Source organism: Protopterus annectens, chromosome 2.part1 (assembly GCF_019279795.1).
Source record: "Protopterus annectens isolate FY-2018-M chromosome 2.part1, PAN1.0, whole genome shotgun sequence".
In the NCBI taxonomy this organism is placed as follows: domain Eukaryota; kingdom Metazoa; phylum Chordata; order Ceratodontiformes; family Protopteridae; genus Protopterus; species Protopterus annectens.
In genome coordinates, this window is record NC_056729.1 from 1959142795 (window position 1) to 1959159206 (window position 16412).

The window sequence follows — 16412 nt, forward strand, 5'->3', positions numbered from 1 at the left end:
AGCTTCTCAGAATTTATTTTTAAATTAACTGAGTGATGACAGCTACAAAGATAGGATGGACAGAATGGTTGTGTTTTTATAACGTACGTTCACTGCGTTAAATATGATCTCTGACACTTATGAGTTGGTCGTTTATCTGTCCAATTTAAGTGCTTTGTTCTTGTCTGATACTAATAAAATTTCTTCTTTTTGTAAGTTTACTTTGTATGAAGCCAGGCATTCATCTGTAACAGTGGCTACTTGGCCTTCCTATAGTGTGCCACTGACTGTTACTCTGTAGTGTGTCAGTGATTGTTTTTTTAAGTAATGTAAAAAAAGTAGCCTACTTCATGCCATTTGTCAAACAACCTCGTCTTGTTTGATAACTGCCCATCATCTTGTTTTATATTTGCCCTTGAAAGGCAGCCCTCAGCTTACGGTACTATTGTGTGTAACTTGAGGTATTGGAGATGGTACTCTTTGTTTATTCGGATTCTGATGAAGGAAATCCACAAATAGTAAAATGTGTTTTCAGGGAAGCTTATACACTTAACTGGAGTCACAACTGGAGTCACATGACCGTGTCATTTTACTTATGAAAATTTTTTATTTACACATTTTATGTATTTATCTGCCTATTTATTTATTTATCTTGGTCTATTTCATTTTGATTTTTTTTTTCATATGTTTTAATACATTATGTGTTTATTCAGTTTGGGATGCATTTGTATGGCATTTCATGTGTCATATTTTATTTCCATTTATTTCCTTCATGTTTTAATTTGCCATTGTTTCACACAGACGCCATATCCTGTAACACGCAATTATGATAAGCCATGGCTGGCAAACAGCAAAACATCAACACCTTATAAGTCACCAGAGTCCCCTGAGAGTCCTGCCCATTCTGTAGAGGTACAGTAACGAATACAATATCTAGCCTAACATGTAGCTGCAGCAGCACGTTTGCTAACGCTTCTCCTCTCTCCTCTGCTCACTATTCACCCTTTTCCTTACAACGGATTAAAAGAATATGTACTGTTTCTCTACTTGTTTATGTCAGCTTTCCACTTGAGCTCCTGCTGTCCATAATGAGCAGTTTTGTAGCATGTAACATCAGTGCACAGGGTAGAAAATGTATCACAGATCTTGTGCTGGTACTACAGGAAGTGAAGCATTTGGATTTTAGTTGGACTGGCTATTGCACACAAATGCCTGGCTGTGAAAAGATAACAAATGAGAATTCTAAATAGATTTTAATCTGTTTAGGAACAAATGAGCAGCATATAGTTAAACATGTAGTTGTAGCATGGCACAACATTTTCTGCCCTGATGCTGAAGAACTTTTTCACACATTAAGAAAACTAACACTAGCAATTGTTCAGAATGCAACCTTAAATGAACTTCTTAAGTGAAGAAGGAGAAAGTGGAGTAGAGTGCTCAAAGCTTACTGCCAAAGTAGTGTCATGTGACTGGAAACAGCATTGTGTTCAAGGATGCTCAGTTGATGTAATGTTTCAAGGTCCTGTTTCACCATGACAGCCCAGTGTCACGAATGTGGGAGTCAGCTCACGATAGAACAGTACAAATGTACTACCATGCTATTTGCAAAGTGCTTACAATCTACATTCTGTCAATATTTACTCTGCTTTATCTAACCTTCTTCACTATTGCAGACTTAGTTTTCTATCTCAATATATCACAGTCCCCTAATGACAAAACCTGCAACACATTTCCTATGTTTGTAATTTAGTCTTCCACTGTACTTGACAATATCTTTTGTTTTGTTTTTTTAAACACTGTTATTGAATTATCACTTGTGACACAGGCAAGTTTACATTTATACAAAAGTAATCAAGTTGTATTAACAAATTAATATTAACAAACATTATATTTCACATAAATTGCTTTATAGCATATAACCTATACAACCTTACATAAATTATTCAATTCTTGTCCTTCTTTTTTTAAACAAGAAGCATCTTTTTTAAACTGTCACTTATGATGTAAACAATCAAGTATTTATATAAATGAAAACAAACCACACCAACACAATCCTAGTTGCAAGCATTTTACATCACAAACCATAATGACACACTCCCAGTTGCAAACTTTATACATCACTTATAATCAATCCAATCATTTTCAGTCCTTTCTTGCAACCAATCAACTGTGATTTCAAATATGGTTACTGCAAAACTCTCAGTCAATGCCTACCACCATAAACGAATACCTTAAAAAGTCTAAATGCAATTAAAACTTTTTTAGGCCACGAGCCATTAAGTTAAATGCCACACATATGCATTATATTAGGATTAATGTGAAGATACCAAACACATTTTATCAAATGCCATTTTTTTAGAAAACTAATGACCAAAAACACTTTCTATGAGCTAGAGAAGACTTCCTACAATTTTCATGTGGGGGAGACCCCTATATATCCCCAACATATATATGTCACCCTTGAAGTCACACAGCAGTAGGGATAAGTGAACTCTGATGATCACTGAAGGTTGTTTTTGCCTGTTAGTATCCAATCAAATAATATTTCAAAAGAATGTATTCACCAGATTGACAGGTTCCTCCTATTACCCACCCTCAATATTCCTCACTACATGATCTCTGAATAACTCAGGTAAGCATTAGTAGCTTAAATAATAAATGTTCTCAATCTGAAATATGTTTAAGCCTGGAAAAACTTGGTATATTGGATATTACAGAGTCTTTCCATAAGGATAAACACTGCCCAGCTACATGTATTTATTCTAGACAGTTATACACTTCTCACAGAGTACAAGGCTGGTCAGGGGGTAGGGAAAGGTATTTAAATTCTGGTCAACAAAAAGAAGTCACTCTCCATCATGATATAATAATGCCCCAGTTTGGCTAATGTGCACCTAAAAGCAGATGCATGCACCATCCTTTACTTAGGAGTATTGTATAGCCCTCATCCTCCAACCTCAAATGTTTTGAATGAGTCTTGCAATACATGCTACCAAAACAGAAAGAGCAACATCATTATGTTAGGTGACTTCAGCATTAACGCACAAGGTCCTGACAGCCAGCTGCTAAACAGACTAATAAATGCAAATGACCTCACACAGTTGGTCAGTTGTCCATCCATACCAAATAAAAACAACAGTTTTGATCCAACAGTTGACGTAATTCTTAGCACAGTACCATATAGGCATTACAGGGCTACATGTCCAGGCAGATACAGTGGATATAAAAAGTGTACACAAACCTGTTAAAATACCAGGTTTTTGTGATATAAAAAATGAGACCACAATAAATTATTTCAAAACTTTTCCCACCTTTATTGTGACCTATAACCTGTACAATTCAATTGAAAAACAAACAAATCTGTTAGGGGAAAAAATATAAAAAATAAAAAATGTGCAATAAGCTGGTTGCATAAGTGTGCACACCCTTAAACTAATACTTTGCTGAAGCACCTTTTGATTTAATTACATCATTCAGTCTTCTTGGGTAGGAGTCTATCAGCATGGCACATCTTGACTTGGCAATATTTGCCCACTCTTCCTTGCAAAAGCATTCCAAATCTGTCAGATTACGAGGGCATATCTTGTGGACAGCCCTCTTCAGGTCACCCCACAGATTTTCTATTGGATTTAGGTCTGGGCTCTGGCTGGGCCATTCTAAAACTTTAATTTTCTTCTGGTGAAGACATTCTTTTGTTGATTTGGATGTATGCTTGGGGTCATTGTCATATTGAAAGGTGAAATTCCTCTTCATCTTTAGCTTTTTAGCAGACGCCCGAAGGTTTTTGGGCCTAAAGTGACTGGTATTTTAGGTTACAGCAATTCTGTTCATAATTCCCTCCACCTTGACTAAAGCCCCAGTTCCAGCTGAAGAAAAGCAACCCCAAAGCATGATATAGCCACCACCATGCTTCACCATGGGGATGGTGTTCTTTTGGTGATGCGAAGTGCTGTTTTTGTGCAAAACGTACCTTTTGAAATTTTGGCTAAAAAGTTCAATGTTGGTCTCATCAGACCATAACACATTTTCCCACATTTATTTGGGAGACTTGATGTATTATTTTGCAAATTTCAGCCGGGCCTGAATGTTTTTCTGTGTAAGAAAAGGCTTCCGTCTTGCAACCCTACCCCATAGCCCAGGCATATGGAGAATATGGGACATTGTTGTCACATGTAGTACACAACCAGTACTTACCAGAAATTCTTGCAGCTCCTTCAGTGTTGCTGTACGTCTGTTGGCAGCCTCCCTGACCAGTTCTCATCTTGTCTTTTTATCAATTTTGGAGGGATGTCCAGTTCTTTGCAATGTCACTGTTGTCCCATATTTTCTCCACTTTTTGATGACTGTCTTCACTATGTTCCATGGTATATCCAATGCTGTGGAAATTTTTTTGTACCCTTCTTCTGACTGATACCTTTCAACAATGAGATCCCTTTGATGCTTTGTAAGCTGTCTGCAAACTATGGCTTTTTCTGTAGCAAGCAACTGAATAAATGTCAGGAAAATCCTAATAGGACAGCTGAACTTTATTTGGGATTAATCAGAGTCTCTTTAATTGATGGCAGGTGTGTACCCAAGAAGACTGAATGCTGTAATTAAATCAAAAGGTGCTTCAACAAAGTGATAGTTTAAGGGTGTGTACACTTATGCAACCAGCCTATTGTACATTTTTTATGTTTTCCCTTAACAGATTTGTTTGTTTTTCAATTGCATTGTACAGATTATCGGTCACATTAAAGGTGGGAAAAGTTTTGAAATGATTTATTGTGGTCTCATTTTTTTTATATCACAAGAACCTGGCATTTTAACAGGGCTGTGTACACTTTTTATATCGACTGTAGTATAAGTAACCACTCCCACAGACTTTCATATTAGTCATTTATACTTAATGCCACAGGATTATCCTTCCCAGAAAATATGGAATCAGCACTAACTTCCTGCATTGAAAGGATAGATTGGTCACTTATCTGTAATAAAACTGATTCAAACAGGGTCCTGATGTAATTTACAGACCAACCCATGGAGGATTAAGTCTTCTCAGCTAGAAAGAATAGGCTAAATAGACATGCATGCCCTTGGCTTGCCAAGAAATAAAAGAATCTTTATAACAAGAGACAAAAAAACTTGGCAGGTATGGGTGGCCAGTCATGAAAAAAATGCACCAAAATTGCTGTAACCTAAAAAAAGAAGCAGGGGTATGAGCAAACTTAGCTAAGGCCACTTTCTTTTTGAAGTACGATTGCTGTGATGTCCTCTCCCAAACTGTTTTGGAAATCTGTAAAAGACTTAACAAGACAAATAACTGACTCCAAAACTCCACTTCCCACAAACAGCTAATAATCTCAGAACAAATGAGTTCAAAGACTTTCTCCTTGCAATAGGGATGACTGACTGCAAACAGCTCCCATGTGATACCAGCCACTAATAATCTATCACCAAAATGAACAGCTCAGTTAAGCTTCATCCCTAATCCCTACCTTCCACATCCACCAATTCCTACTTAAACTGATAGGCAAATGATTTTAAAAACTAAACAAAAAATTTAATGTTAAATGTTTCATACGTCACCTGGGATTTTTACAGACTTGTTGCCAATTTCCAGTTCTTCCTTATTCAAAAATGCTAATGTAATACTCATACCAAAAATACCTCAAACGTAGGTCCCAGACAGTTAAGTAACACGATCATTTCTCTTCTTTCCTTCCTATATTGATTAGAGTCCCACAAGGCTCTATCCAAGAACCACTTGCTGTTCAACTTATGTATCAATGACTTATACACAGCAGCCAAAGAGGCCACCATATTACAATACACAGATGACTTAATTCTAATGTAAGCTGCTAGGACACTATCCATGTTCCAAACACACACCCAGAAATTCTTCTCCTCCTTAGAAGCTGGGCTTGACAACTCACAACTCTTCCTGAATCCAAAGAAAAGTAAACTACAACTACCCCAACTTTCTCTCTCTCTCTGTTCCATAAAAACTTCCCTTAATATACTGTCATCCAACAAGACCAAGAAAGAATTGGTATCCCACACCAAACTACTAGGTGTGATTGTAAACTACACCTGAAATTTGATCTTCACCTTCAACGAGACATAGACTAGGCTGCCTCTATAGAGTAAAACACTAAGTTACTGACTCTGACAGACAAAACACTCTTTCTTCTCTCCACACTATTATATGCCTGTCTTATCCTAACCACTCTCAAGTCCTCTGTAGCAGCCAAACTAGAAAAATGGTACAGTAAATTAGCCAAATTCATAATTAACCAAGAATGTAGATCACATCCCTGCCTCCACAAAACAACTAAATAATTCACTGTTGTACTCATAATTAATTTGGTACGGCGGTAGCATTGTTACCTCACAGCAAGAGGTTCTCCCGTTCGATTCTCAGCTTGGCTTGGGAGTGCCTTCTGTGTGGAGTCTGCATGTCATCCCCGCGGTTGGTTAGCGTTCGAAAGACATGCTTGCGTAAATGGGCATGCCTTCATTGAAGGTTGGGCGTCGAGCTGGCACCTCTGCGTTCCATAAAAAATTTACTGCCAATCATTAGTGGATCGGAGTTCCGTTGTGGCGACCCCTTACCGGAAAAAGCCGAAAGACAAACAACAACAACTCACAATTAATTAAAACCTTTAAAGTATTGCACCACCTTGACAAATTCTCTTCTATTCACACCATCATTCAACCTTACACTATTAAGTGACCTCTTCACTACACTGACAAGTCATAACTGTCCATTACTAAACCTAACAACAATGCAGAATACTTCCTGTATTCACACTGCATACCATCCCACTCCCCTTAAGAACAGTTTGCATCCTGAAAGGCTGCAATACCCGATGGATAGATAAATGGCTCTGCACCTGCACCATCTCCGGTTAAAATGGTACTAATATAGCTGTATGAATTTGTGTCATAACTTTTTGCTGCAAAAAATATAATGTACTATTCTCGTAACTATACCCTCCTCTGTCATCTCATTGTCTTTATCTTCCTTGCGCCTCCCCCCCTCTTTCCTTTCTTTGGGCTCCCCTAACTCTTTATCTTATCTTCCGATGTTCTAGATTTTGAACAAATCTTTGTAGTAAAACATGACAATTTATGCATTCTGATGATGATACTGCATAAACCTCTCTGTATTTAAACAAATATTCGTATACAACCCATGTAACTGTTATTTTTAACTCAAAATGTTTGTTAATAATGTAACTGATGTCAGGGATGTGTAAGTAATGAAACTGTTGCTTTTTAATGCAATTTACTGTAAGTGATAAAACAATGTAAATGATATCTATGATGTCTGTATAATTGAGCTTTTCTCCCCAGGCCTCTAATGTAAAAGGGCATGCTCATTCCGAATCTCCCAGTAAACAAATGCCAGTATATAAGTAAATACATAAAATAATACTCAGACCAAAAATCAGGATTCTAGGTCAATCAGTAACTAACTAAAATATTTGAAAAATTAATATAAAAGTAACACAATCAACAGCTCAAGATTAACCTAATGGATGGGATACTCTGCATTTTTTAGGACAATTTTCAAGCCCCTCACTGCTCTGTACAAGGTTACAAGTACCATCAACAATAATATCAGTAATGGAGGAATGTTCAATATGAGTCAGGTCTTGGATAAAGTAACTCGTCTCTTCTTCCATTCTAAATAAGTGTGAGTCAATAAATTTTAGTCTGGAAGTTTTCATGTGGGTCAGAAATTAATCACAGAAAAAGCGTTCCTTGTAATTATTGAGAATACTTTACCTAATTTAGGCAGATTTTTTAATGGTATCCCTTAAGGCCTATTGCTTGGTGCCATTTTGATTTCCTCTTCATCAACGATTTAAAAATCAAGCATTCTTACTTGGATATTACAATGTATGCAGATGACATTCTTCTCTTTTGCTGTGAAGATTCTCTCACTTCCCAGTAAAAAACACTGAACAACCAGTTTAGCATTCTGGTGTTGGATCACACAAAATAGCTTAATTATCAACCCTCAAACATCTACATTTATGGTCTTTGTAAACATTCAAATTAAGGATGCAGAAACCAGTGTAATTAATTAGGTCTATGAACAGAAATATCTGTAACTTATTTTGGACTGCTCTCTCCCATTCAAATCACGTATAGAAAGCACAGTTGATAAAGTAATACGACAGCTAAAACTCACGTACTGGATAACCATCCTGCCCTCTCTGAAGCTATAACTAGAAAGAACATGCTCATTTCCAATTTACAGTATTCCATCCTCATCACTGCATTAAATTCTTCACAAAGTACTCATCTGTTACAAATAAGTTAAAATAGATTCAGGAAGAAAAACCAGCCACTGTCGCTTACAGCAAAAATCTAACTGGCTGCCACTCTTAGGAAGAACCTCTGTTATGGCGATACAATAGGAAAAGCCTCCATTATGGTGATACTTGAATAAAATACTCCAGTTAGCCTCAAAACTAACAATATGAATCATGTCTTATAATCTCAGAAGAAATAAAGAGGACACCCACAACCACCATCATTTAAAACTACTGCTGTTGAAAAAAAGTGTTTTCCAACTGTGGGACAACTTGTTGGAAGAGTTCCCCACCAAACATGAAACAGCAAAAAAAAAAAAAAATGATCAGCATTCAAAGACAAGGCCAAAGACTTTCCTCCCAAAAATATAAATAAACTGCTTCAGAGACACGGAGCAACTGTAACATACGCAAACTGCTGATGTCAATCACCTCAGTATTGCTTGCTGCTGTTTTTCTTTTTTCTTATTTTCTCTTTGTAATTTTGTATCTTTGTAACCTTACTTTTAACTCATTTTGTACACACACAGAAATACATACACATTTTATCTAAGTGTGTGTGTGGGTCCCGTAGACATGGTCGACATTTCACAATGTCAAAGACCATATGATCGACATTTGTAATGCTGACCATGCGGAACCGGCATCTCCGTACAGTGCGGAATAGGAATAGAACAATTTCCATTTCTGCACTGTAGTGCGATCTCGGAATTGGTATATTTAGGTTATGGGGGTGGGGGGTTGTAGCCCCCCTGCTAGCATTTAAAAAGTAGGTCTATGTTGTGTGTTTTATTTTTTTTTTACATGTTCGAAATTTTAGGAGTTGAACATATGGTCTTGGACATATGGGTTTCGGCTTTCTAAAATTTCGAGCATGTATAGTAGACCCATCTATATACATATATATATATATATATATATATATATATATATACACACACACACACACACACACACACACACACACATATATGTATATATACACACACACACACACACACACACACACACACACACACACACAGATCATCATCTTCTTTCGGCTGTTCCCGTTAGGGGTCGCCACAGCGGATTTCTTCCTGTCCTCTGCATCTTGCTCTGTCACACCAGCCACCTATATGTCCTCTCTCACCACATCCATAAACCTTATCTTAGGCCTTCCTCTTTTCCTGTTACCTGGTAGCTTCATCCTTAGCATCTTTTTCCCAATATACTCAGCATCCCTCCTCAGCACATGTTCAAACCAACGTAATCTTGCCTCTCTGGCTTTGTCTCCAAACCTTCCAACCTGGGCTGACACTCTAATATACTTATTCATAATCCTGTCCACTCTCGTCACACCCAGTGCAAATCTTAACATCTTTAACTCTGCCACATCCAGCTCTAACTCCTGCCTTTTTGTCAATGCCACTGTCTCCTACCCATATAACATAGCTGGTCTCACTACCCTCTTGTAGACCTTCCCTTTCTCTCTTACTGGTACATTCATGTCACAAATCACTCCTGACACTCTTCTTCACCCACTCCATCCTGCCTGTACTCTCTTCTTCACCTCTCTTCCATATTCACCATTACTCTGAACTATTGATCCCAGGTATTTAAACTCATCCACCTTCGCCACCTCTACTCCTTGCATCCTCACCATTCCTCTATCCTCCCTCTCATTCACACACATATATTCTGTCTTAGTCCTGCTGACTTTCATTCCTCTTCTCTCTAGAGCATATCTCCATCTCTCCAGGGTCTCCTCCACCTGTTCCCTACTCTCACTACAGATCACAATGTCATCTGCAAACATCATAGTCCACGGGAACTCCTATCTGATCTTGTCTGTCAACTTGTCCATCACGCACAAGTGTCAGTCGGTAACAAACAATTTAATAGTAAAGCGCTTTTCATCAGTACGTTGTACAGACTTCCTCAGACAAAGATTCAACGTAAATTACCCTTTAAATAGTTAAAGGCAATTACTCAAAACCAATCAAATACAGTGATTAATTAATAAAACACATAGGTACTTATTTTAAAGCCATCCACACATATGTGGCTTAAAACAACAAAGCTAGCAAGCTCTTCGGAAAAATGTTAATAGCTGAGGTTAACAAAGAACCTAGATTTCACATATTCTTAAACCTCTAAACATTATACGTTACATTACCTTATATAAACCACAACCTAAATTTCAAGTGGTCATCCTTGGGATATGGCTACTATCTAAAATAATAACTTAAAATTGTCATTATAATCAAACATTAAATAACTCACTTTAAATAGCTAGACAAAGTCTAATAGTGGCAATCGGTAAAACTAACCAGTAACATTCACCTTTTCAAACTCTGCAATTTTAAAACACTACTGATCGAACATGACTCATTTAGGCCAGGAAATATACAGGCATTAAGCTTAATTTGCCATTTTAATTCTAGTTCCTCCAATAATAAAGGAATAGGTGCCCCCCTTTTATTAATTGTCACCTGGTCTAATACTAAGAATCTAAAACTATGATTCACATATTCAGATACATGCTTAGCAAGTGCATTATCAAGTTTATTTCTACTTATCGCGTACTGATGCTCATAAACGCGCTCACGGAGCCTGCGTTCAGTTTTGCCAACATAGAACGCAGGATATCCTTGGCACAACGTTAAGTAAACAACCATTTTAGAATTACAATTAAATCTAGATTTTAATTTGTATTGATAGTTCTGTATACTGACCCTATTCGTCTCAAAAATATGTTTGCAAAAATTACAATTTTGACATTTGAACATACCCACTGTTCTAGTGAAATTATGCACTGATTGTTACAGTAATGATTTCAGTTTTTTTCCCCTCCTAAAGATGACAGTGGGGAGTTCTCCAACCTTTGCATAAATAGATGGGTTACTTTTAAACAATGCCTAATTTTTCTTAATACTTTCAATGCATTGGTAACTAAATGGGCTAAATGTTAAAATAAGTTTTGTGCCCATATATTTAGTATTAATTTGATTAATATCCAAGCAACCCTGTAAGAATGTCTGGCTATTAGTCATAACCTGAAGTACATGACTTTCCTTATAAGTCTATAAGGATTAGCTTGACAAGCCTTATCTGCAAAGCCATGGAGAGGATCATAATGGAACTCATAAATAAAGACATAGGGAACTTGCAGACTTTGGATCCAACCCAGTTTGGCTTTGTCAAAGGCAGATCCTGCCTCTTAAACTTGGTTGACTTTTTCGAGACAGTCACCAAGGCCATTGATGAGGGAAAGGCAGTCCATACAGCCTACCTCGACCTAGAAAAGGTCTTCGACACAATACCCCACTCAGGTATCATCGAAAAACTCATCAGCTTGAATGTAAACCCATACATCACAAGATGGGTTGCAAACTGGCTAAGTGACAGAACCCACAGGGTCAGAGTTGCTGGAGCCATGTCAGACTCAAAGCCTGTCACAAGTGGTGTCCCACAGGGCTCAGTCCTGGGTCCACTCTTGTTCGGCATCTACTTTTCTGAAGTACAAGCAAACACAGGAGGGTTATGGCTGACAAAGTTTGCAGATGACTGCAAACTGGGCCATAGTCGAAAACACATCTGACACAGATATCCTCCAGAAGGGCCTCACAGAAGCGGATAACTGGTGCCAGAGCCATGGCCTGAAGTTAAACGCCAAAAATGCATAGTCATACCCTTCGGGAAAAACAAGGTTACCCTAGCTACCATATAGGTGGCAATCCACTGAGCACAGAAAAAGTCATCAGGGATCTGGGGACCCAGGTTGACAGTAGCCTTCGCTTGACACTCATGTTGCTAAAGTAGTTAGGAAAACCTTCTATATCGCCCACCTGATCATGAAGGGATTCACATCTAGATCAAGGGAGGTCATCGTCCCCTGTACTCATCACTCATTAGACCTATGATTGAGTACAATGCCCGTTCGGAATGTATCTGACCAGACACCTGCTGCAGCTTGAAAGGCCCCAAAAGTTCCTCACCAAAAGGATAAAGGGTCTCAAAAATATGTCTTATGCTGCCCGACTGAAAGAACTCCAGCTCTATTCAGTCTCATACCGCTTGCTCAGAGGTGACCTGTGCCTGACATATAAGGCCATGTCAAACCCAGATTTGATGAATATGCTTCACCTCAAAAAATCTAGATCCCTCAGAACCACAAGGGCGGGAGACTTAAACCTTGACACGGTTATAAATAGAACATGCTGGAGGGACAGATTCATCACCCAGAGACTCCCTATGCTGTGGAACAAAATCCCAGTACATGTGAGGCAGAGCACCTCGCTGGCCTTGTTCAAGAGGAATCTTGACCAATGGATGGGAGATCGCAGATATACCCCAGGGATTACTTCAGTGTCCCTGCTTGACATAGGCACAGCAAAATGATAGGCATAGTTTTTATTCAAACTAAAGGGGTGGCGAAAGCCACATAACTATGGGCTAGGCTTATAAATGCCCTTGGGCAGATAGCCTAGTATGAACCTATGAACCTATAAGTCAATAAAGGCTTATAAGTCCCATTAAGTCTTTTAGTCGTGACTTCATTAATCAATTCTTCTAATAAGATGATAGGGTACCCCCTGTGTATAAACATATTCCTCAGTAGTCCACATTCTGTATGGAAATCATCGTCTAAGGTCACTATACGGGCTGCCCTTACCAGTTGTCCCTTTATTACTGAACGTTTCTGGTAAGTCGGAATGCAGCTCGAATAATGGAGAAAAGAGTTTGAATATGTAGGTTTCCGGTGTATGTTAGCCTTAAAACTACAAGCCTCACTGTTTTTTGATAGTAAAATATCCAAGTAGGCAATAGTTGTGCTACTAAAAGTAGATGTAAATTTTAAAAAGTCCGTGGAATTATTAAATTTGTCTAATAACAATTCACTAACCACTTCGTCACCTTTGACTAAGATAAATATATCGTCCAGGTAGCGTGTGTAGAAAACAATATATTCCATGACTTCAACCTCCTTGAATACAAATTCTGTCTCCCAATATGCCATGACTGCATTGGCTACACTAGCCCCACATGGCGAGCCCATAGCAACCCCGACTTTTTGCAAAAAATAATTCTCATCGAACATAAAATAATTATTATACAGAATAATTTCAAGCAACACCGTTACTACGGACATTTCCATATTAGAGGCCCCATTTTTCTTAAAAATTAAGGTGACCCATTCGATGCCAATGTCATGGGGGATGCAAGTATACAAGTCCTTGACGTCTATTGTGATAAAATTATATCTGTTGTCAAAAACTAAATTATCAATTTTTTCCAAAAAGGACCACGAATCTTTACAGATCTGGGTTTCCAAGGCCAAGTATTTCCGTATAATAGAGTCTATAAATTTGGCACATGGGTAGGTAGGAGAACCACGGCCGTCCATTAAAGGTCTCATTGGGGGATCAGTAATACTTTTATGAATTTTTGGTATCCCGAAGAGGCACGGGAACCTAGGGAAAGTAGTAGTCAAATAGTTATAAATTTTCTGTTCAATCCTACCTTCGATAAACATGTCCTCTATACTATTTTTTATTGCTCTATATGCCCCATTTACCTCAGAAAGTGAACTAGATGAATAAGCAGAACTATCTAACAGGTTGGCCATCCATTCACAGTAATCTAAATTATCAAAGATTACCAACCCCCCACCCTTATCCGGTTTACACACTCGTATGTACTGAGTACGAATAAACTCCAATAGTTCGTATTCAACTTTACTACTGGAGTCATTCCTATTGGCTTTATGTATGCGCCTAGCCAACTGTCTAATATCAAGCTCGCACATCTGTTCAAAAATTTGAACTAGTGGGTGTAAAGGGGGGTTATAAATACTGGCAATCCTGAAAGGGTCAGACTCCATAACATAAGGGTTGCCGCCCATCATTAAATTAAAGTTCAGTTTTCTTGAAAACAGTTTAATATCAATAATTGACTGAACTAAATCAAATCTCTGTCAAGGGACGTAAGTATATCCCTTTGATCGCTTTTAGCACGTTTATGAGCATCAATACGCGATAAGTAGAAATAAACTTGATAATGCACTTGCTAAGCATGTATCTGAATATGTGAATCATAGTTTTAGATTCTTAGTATTAGACCAGGTGACAGTTAATAAAGGGGGGGCACCTATGCCTTTATTATTGGAGGAACTAGAATTAAAATGGCAAATTAAGCTTAATGCCTGTATATTTCCTGGCCTAAATGAGTCGTGTTCGATCAGTAGTGTTTTAAAATTGCAGAGTTTGAAAAGGTGAATGTTACTGGTTAGTTTTACTGACTGCCACTATTAGACTTTGTCTAGCTATTTAAAGTGAGTTATTTAATGTTTGATTATAATGACAATTTTAAGTTATTATTTTAGATAGTAGCCATATCCCAAGGATGACCACTTGAAATTTAGGTTGTGGTTTATATAAGGTAATGTAATGTATAATGTTTAGAGGTTTAAGAATATGTGAAATCTAGGTTCTTTGTTAATCTCAGCTATTAACATTTTTCCGAAGAGCTTGCTACCTTTGTTGTTTTAAGCCACAAATGTATGAATGGTTTAAAAAAAAAAAAAAAGTACCTATGTGTTTTATTAATTAATCACTGTATTTGATTGGTTTTGAGTAATTGCCTTTAACTATTTAAAGGGTCATTTACGTTGAATCTTTGTCTGAGGAAGTCTGTACAACGTACAGAAGAAAAGCGCTTTACTATTAAATTGTTTGTTACCGGCTGACACTTGTGCCTGATTTCACTTGCCTTAGCAATTCATTGTTGGATTCGTTTAGTGTGTCTGTTTGTTAATTTAACTTGTCCATCACCATTGCAAATAAGAAAGGGCTCAGAGCTGATCCTTGATGTAATCCCACCTCCACCTTAAATGCATCTGTCAGTCCCACCGCAGACCTTATCGTTGTCACACTACCCTCGTACATATCCTGTACCACTCTTACATACTTCTCTGACACTCCCGACTTTCTCATACAATACCACAACTCCTCTCTAGGCACCCTATCATATGCTTTCTCTAAGTCTACAAAAACACAGTGTAACTCCTTCTGACCTTCTCTGTACTTCTCCATCAACACTCTCAGAGCAAACATTGCATCTGTAGTGCTCTGAGAGTGTTGATATAGAAGTACAGAGAAGGTCAGCACTCTCAGAGTAAACATTGCATCTGTAGTGCTCTTTCCTGGCATGAAACCATACTGCTGATCACTAATCATCACATCCCTTCTTAACCTAGCTTCCACTACTCTTTCCCATAACTTCATGCTGTGACTGATCAGTGTAATCCCTCTGTAGTTACTACAGCTCTGCACATCACCCTTATTCTTAAAAATCGGTACCAAAACACTTTTTCTCCATTCCTCAGGCATCCTCTCACTTTCCAAAATTTCGTTAAACAATCTGGTTAAAAACTCCATTGCCATTTCTCCTAAACACCTCAGTGCATCCACAGGTATGTCATCGGGACCAACAGCCTTTCCATTCTTCATCCTCTTCATAGCTGTCCTTACTTCCTCCTTGCTAATCTGTTTCACTTCCTGATTCACTATCCCCACATCATCCAACCTTCTCTCCCTCTCATTCTTTTCATTCATCAGCCCTTCAAAGTACTCTTTCCATCTACTCAACACACTCTCCTCGCTTGTGAGTATGTTTCCCTCATTATCCTTTATCACCTTCACCTGCTGCACATCTTTCCTAGCTTGAGCCCTCTGTCTAGCCAATCGGCACAGGTCCTTTTCTCCCTCCTTAGTGTCCAACCTTTCATACAACTCTTCATATGCCTTATTCTTAGCCTTCACCAACTCTCTCTTTGCCATGCATCGCATCTCCTTATATATATATATATATATATATATATATATGTGTGTGTATGTATGTCTATATAAATCTATATCTAATCTCTCTCTCTCTCTCTCTGTATATATATATATATATATATATATATATACAGAGAGAGAGAGAGAGATAAGATATAGATTTATATAGACATACATACACACACACACACATATATATATATATATATATATATATATATATATATATATATGTATATAATTATGTTTAAGTAAATCACTAGCCCACTAGACTGAAGTTCAAAATATTAACTACAAATGGTTG

The 16412-nt window shown here is 37.7% G+C and overlaps 1 protein-coding gene across 3 annotated transcripts in view; it reads left to right on the top strand.

The window, feature by feature from the left end:
- DST (dystonin) overlaps window positions 1-16412 on the top strand; it is a 4096730-nt gene that overhangs the window by 4006562 nt on the left and 73756 nt on the right. For all 3 annotated transcript variants that reach the window (XM_044063350.1, XM_044063347.1, XM_044063348.1), the window contains one exon: window positions 781-891. In XM_044063350.1, the coding sequence (XP_043919285.1) occupies window positions 781-891 (111 nt within the window). The remainder of the gene's footprint in view (window positions 1-780; window positions 892-16412) is intronic.